Source organism: Myotis brandtii, unplaced genomic scaffold (genome assembly GCF_000412655.1).
Source record: "Myotis brandtii unplaced genomic scaffold, ASM41265v1 scaffold65, whole genome shotgun sequence".
NCBI lineage: Eukaryota > Metazoa > Chordata > Mammalia > Chiroptera > Vespertilionidae > Myotis > Myotis brandtii.
The window spans coordinates 1203459-1212449 of NW_005370516.1; the positions used below are offsets into that span (position 1 = coordinate 1203459).

An 8991-nucleotide genomic window follows, 5' to 3' on the forward strand; every position below is an offset into this window, starting at 1 on the left:
AAAAATAAAAAATAAAAGTCACAACCTTAAACAAACTCACTGCCTCTCATCCAGTGGTTAAATCAATTATAATGAATCCACAACTTTTTTTAAAAAATGTTTAAATTTTTATTTTTTTAAAATAAAAAAGTATTATACTCATGGTAAATGATTAAAACAGAAGCATAAAGTGAAAGTAAAAGTTCTAGTCTATCTTACATATTTCTAGAAAGTGTTTTTCTTATTTTTTTTCATATACAAACATGCATATTCTTTAAAAATTACAAATGGTGCCCTGGCCAGGTAACTAGGTTGGAGTGTTGTCCCCTACACCTAAAGGTTGAGGGTTCGATTCCCTGTCAGGCACATAACCTAGGTTTTGTGTTCAATCCCTGGGGGCATACGAGAGGCAACTGATCCATGTTTCTCTCATATCAGGAGTTCAAACTGATAAAATATCAAATTATTATGGAACTTTTTTTGCAGAAAACTTAATAAAGAAGATGATTTCTATCCCAAGGACTTCACAACTGGAATAAGAATGCTAAAATAACTTGTAAAAAATTCCCTTTTGATACCTAAAATATAATATATACACATTATGTATTTATTTGAGCTAAGTGGATACTTTGCAGCTTTGTAATATCTCTATGAAGCAATAGGAAAGCTCATCCAAGATGAACAGCTTGGAGTAGTTCAGTCTGTCTGAGTTAAATTATGCTCAATCGTGATTAGAGGATATCTTGCAAATACAATTCCAAACAGATATGAAATCCCCTTAAAACTGCTTTGAGGGAGACCTGGTTCTTTTACACGATGGATCCATGTACCTTTTCCTCCCTTTTGCTGGAGAACAGGAAATTGTACCATCTGGTTTTCAGGGATGTTCTGCAGAGACTGATGAATATTCCCTTCAAGACAGAGGTCCACAGGACGGTTCTATACAAACAATGCAGCAGGATGTTAAGTGGGACTTTCCATGTGGCCCTCAGTTGGTGGCTAAAGTCAAAAGCTGGGGGCAAAAGAGTGTTAAACATCCAGATTCTCCAACGCACTACCCTCAACTGCAGCCAGATATCTCCCAGGGCAGAACTAGCGTATATGCAGAGGACCTAGGGATGGAGGGTCATCCTTGGGTTTGTGAGGAGTTCCATATTGTCCTCTGCCTATGAGAAAGGACAGGGGATGGCTTCCCTCCCCTGAAAATACCAATGAGAACGCAAGTCCAAAAAGAATCAGTAGCAGGAATTTAGGTGTCAGCAAAAAGGGGAGATGGGCTTCCATTCTTGCTTTGGATGCCCATCCAGGCAAGAGGAGATAAGAGGAGAAAGATGGCAACCAAAGGAGGGCAGAGCCAAGAAAGGGGGCAGGAGCTCCTACCATTACATATGTCAAGGATATGTGGATCTCCATGGGTGGAAGGGGCTGAATTTGAGCGATCTTACCACACCCCATGCCAGAGGGCTGCCCAACAGCCAAGGACTTCCCAACCACAAGAGGCAGTGCAGTGTGTGTATGCCAGGCTGTGGGAATTGAAGTGGAAGGAGGGTTGCCAGATTTAGCAAATGGAAATATTGGGCATCCTGCATTTTACCTGGCAACCCTAAATGGAGACAGAAGAGCTTAAGCTGGAACCAAAAACTCCCTCTTCAAAGAAATGTCCCGTGGAAAGGCTGTGACAGAACAATTTACAGGGTCACAAAAAAAGATTTTTGCATAGCACGGTTGCAAGTAATGACAGAAGAAAAAGGAAAATCATTTCCTATTTACTCCCCACTACATTAAGACTGCTTTAATAAAATGGACACATCAGAACAATGTAAAAGAACACACGGATGGAGAGAGATGGTGGGGATATTTACTTTTGCAGGAAGCTACTAAAATATAAATTAATTGGTCCAATACATGTATTTAGTGCTTGGGGTGTGGGGGAATAGGACAGATGAATATAAAATTGTAGGTAAAACCAGTGCAGGGGATGTTTGGGCGTTTGCCCTCTGGTTTTTAGGGACCCATCATAACTGTTCTGCAATTTTCCAGATGGACTTAAGAGAAGCAGTGATCTTAGAACCTTGAAAGCGCCTCCTCTTTCTAGAAGTCATTCAAACCAGTCTGCCACCGGGTGAGGAGCAATAACAAAGGACAGTTTCCTTCTTCCCAGCACTGCTCATCATCACCCACATTGCCTGTCAAATTCATACCCTGGCCCCGGTTTGGCTCAGTGGATAGAGCGGCGGCCTGAGGACGGAAGGGTCCCGGGTTTGATTCTGGTCAAGGGCATGTACCTTGGTTGCGGGCTCATCCCCAGTAGGGGGTGTGCAGGAGGCAGCTGATCGATGTTTCTCTCTCATCGATGTTTCGAACTCTCTATCTCTCTCCCTTCCTCTCTGTAAAAAATCAATAAAATATATTTTTTAAAAATTCATACCCTGATTGATGGTAGCCATGAGTAAGCAGCCATGGGTAAGCATTTGCAATCTGTGCTTTCAGCTGGGTTTCAGCTATCATTCATCAAGTGCCAAGGGGAAAGCTAGTGTGAAAGGGAAATATACCTGTTACTGAGGGGGTTTGGGGAGAGGTCTCCCGGTGTGTATACTCACTATTGCTGTTTTCCAGTTATAGACAGGTTGCTCTGGAGGCAGCATACCATAGCAGCTGGGACTTCCTGTGACATGATAACAGTGGTTGAGGACATTCACATAGTCTTTGCAATCTAAGGTAAAAACAGAAATTTAAAAAGATAAAGTTTATGTTTGTGTGTTTATGTGCTTATACGTATAAGCTTATGTATGCAATTGCTTCCATCCATGTTCTTTTCATCACTTAGCATTTCCTTAGGGTGTTTATTGCATTATGCTGATATTATAGATACATTTTTACATATGCCATTTCTCCTACTAGAGTACATGCTCCTTGCAGGACGAGATCACATGAGTTCTTGTATATTGGAACTTCCCACAATACCCTGTGTAAACTCAATTGTTAAAATATCTGTATCTCATCTAGGCTATACTTTTATAGTCTATGGGATAATGGGTAAGAAAGAATAGCATACTTATTTTTTCCAATAGAATATATTTTGCTTGGGTGGAAGGTCTTTAAAATAAACTAGAATAATTGAAGAGCCTTTCTGAAAATGTCAGTAAGATATATATAATAATAAAAGCGGCCCTGACCAGTTTGGCTCAGTGGATAGAGCGTCGGCCTGCGGACTAAAGGGTCCTGGGTTCGATTCCGGTCAAGGGCATGTACCTTGGTTGCAGGCACATCCCTAGTGGGAGGTGTGCAGGAGGCAGCTGATCAATGTTTTTTCTCATTGATGTTTCTAGCTCTCTATCCCTCACCCTTCCTCTCTGTAAAAAATCAGTAAAATATATTTTAAAAAAGTAAAAAATAAATAAAAGCGTAATATGCTAATTAGACCGGACAGCCAAATGTCATTCCAGACATCCATCCGGATGAAGCCATGGTGGCGGGGGCCGAAGCAGAGGTGGTTAGAGATGATCAGGCAGGCAGGTGAGCAGTTAGGGGTGATCAGGCAGGCAGGCAAGCAGTTAGGGGCAATCAGGCAGGCAGGCAGAGTTGTTAGGGGTGATTAGGGAGGCAGGCAGGCAGGCGAGCAGTTAAGGGCATCAGGCAGGCAGGCGAGTGGTTAGGGGCAATCAGGCAGGCAGGCAGAGGCTGTTGGTGGCAATCAGGCAGGCAGGCAGGTGAGAGGTTAGCAGCCAGTGGTCCCGGATTGTGAGAGGAACATCCAACTGCAGGTTTAGGCCCGATCCCACAGGGATCCCTGTGGGATCAGGCCTAAACAGGCAGTCAGACATCCCCTGAGGGGTCCTGGATTGCGAGAGGGTACAGGCCAGGCTGAGGGACCCCTCCGTGCATGAATTTTGTGCACTGGCCTCTAGTGCTTAATAAAAAATGGTATGTCTTAGTATTCCTGTGTGGAATGTCGTTCTCTACGTATTCTGCATTTTATATGTGAGACTTTAGATTGATTTAGGTTAGCTAACCCTGGATGCATTTTGCCTTTTTTAGAATTAATTCTAGCTGCATTGGGTAAAAACAGTCTTCTCTGTTCTGATCATTATTCTTGCATATGTATGTTACCAACCAGCCATTTGATGTAGCAGCAGAAGAAGGAGCTAACATCTTACCTGGCAGGTACTGAAGATCTCCAGTTGAATGTTGCCTCAGTACGTCAAAAGCATCTTCAAATGCTTGGCCCAGCCTATCTTGTTCGACACAAACCTGCTAGAACAATAGCAATACTCTGGAGTTGCGAAATTACCAATTGGAGGGTTTCACAATCATGGCACTATGACATTTTAGGTTGGCCAAGTCTTTGTTGGGGGGGGGAATCGGGGGTCTGTTCTGGGCATTTTAAGGTGTTTAGCAGCATCCCAGGCCTCCATCCACTTACTAGATGCCAGGAGCACTCCAACAGCTGTGACAATCAAAATGTCTCAAATATATTCAAATATATCCCTGGGGACAAATTCAACCCTAATTGAGAGCCATTGCTCTATAATACATATTTAGAGACCAGTATTCATACTATATTGTATAGTATTTTTTAAATGGTGTTTTTTATTGATTTTTTGGATAAGAGGAAAGGAAAGGGAGAGAGAGATAGAAAAATTGATACGAGAGAACATTATTGTCGTAGCTGGTTTGGCCCAGTGGGTAGAGCATTGGCCTGCAGACTGAAAGATCCTGAGTTTGATTCTGTTCAAGGGCATGTACCTGTGTTGCAGGCCCCTCCCAGGCCCAGGCCCTGATGTAGGAGGCAACCAATCATGTGTTTCTCTCACATTGATATTTCTGTCTGTTCCTCTCCCTAAAAATCAATGGAGCCCTAACCGGTTTGGCTCAGTGGATAGAGCGTTGGCCTGCAGACTAAAGGGTCCCAGGTTCGATTCTGGTCAAGGGCATGAACCTTCATTGCAGGCACATCCCCAGTAGGAGATGTGCAGGAGGCAGCTGATCGATGTTTCTCTCTCATCGATGTTTCTAACTCTCTATCCCTCTCCTTTCCTCTCTGTAAAAAAAATCAATAAAATATATATTTTTAAAAATCAATGGAAAAATATCTTCGGGTGAAGGTGAGGATTAAAATTTAAAAAAAGAAACATCATCAATCAGCTGCCTCCTGCACGCGCCACACTGGGGATTGAGCCTCCAACCTGAGCATGTGCCCTGACCAGGACAGGAATGGAACTGGCTACCTCCTGGTGTGTAGGTCGATGCTCAACCACTCAGCCACACCAGCTGGGCTATAGTAAAGTATTTTAACATTCTTGTAAAAAATTTTAAGGAATTGTAGAGCTGAAGACTGATTTGGAAAAAGGGATCAATAAATTATCTTTGTGAATAGAGCGTCGGCCTGCGGACTGAAAGGTTCCAGGTTTGATTCCAGTCAAGGGCATGTACCTTGGTTGAGGTCACATCCCCAGTAGGAGGTGTGCAGGAGGCAGCTGATCGATGTTTCTCTCCCATCGATGTTTCTAACCCTCTCTCTTCCTTCCTCTCTGTAAAAAGTCAATAAAATATTTTTTAAAAATTACCTTTAATCAAGAATCTGAAATGTTATTTAAGAACAAAATGCCCTTAATTTCTTTTTCTTTTGTTAATCCTCAACCAAAAGAGATGGGGAGAGACAAAGAAAGAAACATTGATGCAATTGGTTGCCTCCCACAAACACCTCAGCCTGGCCTGTACCTGCTCCAAACTGGCAGTCGGACATCCCTCTCGCGATCTGGGACCACTGGCTCCTAACCACATACCACCTGCCTGCCTGATCACCCCTAACCACGAATTTCATGCACTGAGCCTCTAGTAAATAAATAAATAAGCTTTTTTAAAAAAAGATTTAAAGTAGAAGGGTTGTGCAAACCATTGCTTACTCTTATTAATCTGATCCATGTATTTTATTTTCAAAATGGAAAATGAATAAAGATTTTTACATGACCACTTACCATACTTCTTATTAACTTGGCAATTCTGAAAAAGATTAATATTTAAAAAAACAAAATTAGGTAGTGTCTCTATTTAATTTTCCTCTCAATTAAAAGATCTTACTCAAAATTTTTTCTAAAAAATGTCTTACATAAACAAAGAGTACCATCTGATTCGTATATGATGAGTACAAATTTTCTTCCTATAAACATTTTTTTTGTTCTTCTATCATTACAAAACTTCTTAAATTTAAAAAAGCTAAATAGAATTAATTACCTACATGGTTTAACTTATAAGAGAATACAGAAATAACTCACATATATATTTAAATATTTAAAAGTATTTCTAAGTTCTGATAATCAAAATTATTTTCTACGTTAAGCATAGTTATTTGGTTTTAGCAATGATTTTTTTAAAATTTCTGATGTTCTATAGCCTTCAGAGAATCTGGTGAAAGACACTTTTTCTCTTATGAAATGTAGAATTATATCAAAAATAAAATATAGGCTTTGAAACCCATCCATGGACTTCCTAAAATCCTGAGTTAAGAACCCTGATCCATAATTTTATATTATCTACTTTCTTATCCCTGTAAGTAATTTAGATTTTGTTTTAAATAAACAATTATCACACTGTCCCACATTAAATGTTTTTTAATTCTACGTTCTATAAAACTTCACACACACAAATAAATCCACATAACAATAAAGTGTATGGGGTAACCAACATTGCTTATCATTTCATTTAGGACACCTAACAACTGTTTATACAAGTTGTTAACATTTATCCTGCAAACACAATGAGCTTACTCTAATATTTAATACGGCATTACACAATGAGATGATAGGATCTAATGCTATTATTATACATATCCATAGCACATCAATAAGTCAAATATAAAAATTCTGTTCAGCTCTTTGAAATCACTATATCATGTCAGTTAAAAGAGAATACGAAAAGAAAAGCCATAAAATAGGAAACTATTGAGATGATGGGTGTTAGCTAATATTGTTGTGGTCATCATTTCCTAATATTTGCTTATATCAAATCATCATGTTGTACACCTTAAATTTATACAATGTTATACCTTAATTATACCTCATAAAAGCTGGGAAAAATGTATTTTTCAAAAGCCACGTCAATGACTTTCAATTAAATATGCCTCTACTCACAAGCGTCAAAGCAAATACATGAGTGTTGTACTTTGAATTAAATACTTAAATGAAGCTACTCCTTTTTTACTGCAATACCCCACGAAACTGCCACAACTCTCAAAAGCAGCAAACTCAAAGGGAAGAAAAAAGTTTGAACACGTATTGATCACTCTGCTGCTTAATATATCTTGTATCGGGACAGGCAATAAATAAAAAGCACTCATTAGACCAAAGGAGAAAATGAATAACCATTTTTACAAGACGCTTTGAAAAGAACAAGTTTAACACTTACCAGGAAGGCACTTCAACCCCTTACAATGATGCTTCATGAATATCAGAATCGTTAAGACAGAACTGTCAAGAACTCACTGCAGAGTTGCATTAAATAGCTGTTTTTAAGGAAGTGCTACAAAAGGGGATTTTTTTTAAAAGATACAGTGCCTTCATAATTTCTCTTTCATGATATGGCCAGTGGACACCAGGGGCTAATATTTTGAAGAGGCGCAGAATAGTTTGTATCCTATGGGCCAAAGCATTAGAACAAACCCCGTGAAACCCCCACCCAGTGTAAGTTGCAGCCCTTAGGCCTGCACAGCCCTATTGGAGACTCTGGCCTGTGCAATGCTTGCCCCTCCTCTTTTTTTTATTCCTGTTACTTCTCCCCTGATTCTGAACCTTAATCACCTTTCTTCCCTTTTTTATATGGATTTTTTATTTTTCTTAAATATACTTTCATTGATTTCAGAAAGGGAGAGAGAGAAATCAATGAGAGAGAATCATCGATTGGCTGCCTCCTGCACACCCCGCTGCAACCCAGGCATGTGCCCTGATCAGGAATCGAATTGTGACCTCCTGGTTCATAGGTCCACACTCTATCACTGAGCCATGCCAGCAGGGCAATACAGGGCCTTTCTTGTTTGGACTATTTAGCAGCTGTCTCATTCTGATCTCCCCAAATGGGTCTCTTTACTCTCAAACTTCTTTACTCATACTGTGATTTACTGATCGACAACCCAGGCGTGTGCCCTGATCAGCAATCGAATTGTGACCTCCTGGTTCATAGGTCCACACTCTATCACTGAGCCATGCCAGCAGGGCAATACAGGGCCTTTCTTGTTTGGACTATTTAGCAGCTGTCTCATTCTGATCTCCCCAAATGGGTCTCTTTACTCTCAAACTTCTTTACTCATACTGTGATTTACTGATCGCCTTACTTACGAGTTTTTAAAGGCATAGGCCCTGCCTTGGCATTGGAGGCTATTCATTCCAGCCTTAGTTCTATTGACCATAGTTCATTTTATTTATTTATTTACTTACTTACTTAGTTACTTACTTACTTACTTGCTTGTTTACTTATTTATTTATAATACTCACCTGAGGATGTTTTTTCCATTGATCCTCGGAGAATGGAAAGGAGGGAGAGAGAGAAACATTGACAACAGAGAGATACAGATTGGTTGCCTCCCACATGAGCCCCGATCCTGGGGCCAGGGATCAAACCTGCAATTCAGTCCAGCCAGTGTTGCTCAGTGGTTGAGTGTGGACTTAGGAACCAGGAGACCCCAGTTTGATTCCCAGTCATCAATTCCCAGTCAGAGTGCATACCCATCATTGATATTTTTATCTCTCTCCCTCTCCCTTCTTCTCTGAGATCCATAAAAAAATGTATTAAAAAAAAGAAAAAAGAATACACGCACCCTATGTTCCTAGCAGCACAATTTACAAAAGCTCAGATTTGAAAATAGCCTAAATGCCCAATAACAGATGAGTGGATAAAAAAACGATGGTAGCTGTAGCCAATTTGGCTCAGTGGATAGAGCGTCGGCCTGCGGACTGAGAGGTCCTGGGTTCCATTCCGATCAAGAGCATGTACCTTGGTTGCGGGCACATCCCCAGTAGG

The 8991-nt window shown here is 40.4% G+C and overlaps 1 protein-coding gene across 3 annotated transcripts in view; it reads right to left on the reverse strand.

The window, feature by feature from the left end:
- SPIC (Spi-C transcription factor (Spi-1/PU.1 related)) overlaps positions 1-7437 on the reverse strand; it is a 9350-nt gene extending 1913 nt beyond the window's left edge. Inside the window, exons 1-5 of one of the 3 annotated variants that reach the window (XM_014528725.1) lie at positions 7384-7437; positions 5958-5982; positions 4137-4230; positions 2580-2692; positions 810-918 (exon numbers count right to left, since the gene is read on the reverse strand). In XM_014528725.1, coding sequence (XP_014384211.1) covers positions 810-918; positions 2580-2692; positions 4137-4230; positions 5958-5960 — 319 coding nt within the window. In that variant the 5' untranslated portion in view covers positions 5961-5982; positions 7384-7437. Of the gene's footprint in view, positions 1-809; positions 919-2579; positions 2693-4136; positions 4234-5957; positions 5983-7383 lie in introns of all 3 variants that reach the window. The other 2 variants (XM_014528726.1, XM_014528724.1) reach the window with 2 other exon arrangements.
- Positions 7438-8991: the final 1554 nt, after the last annotated feature.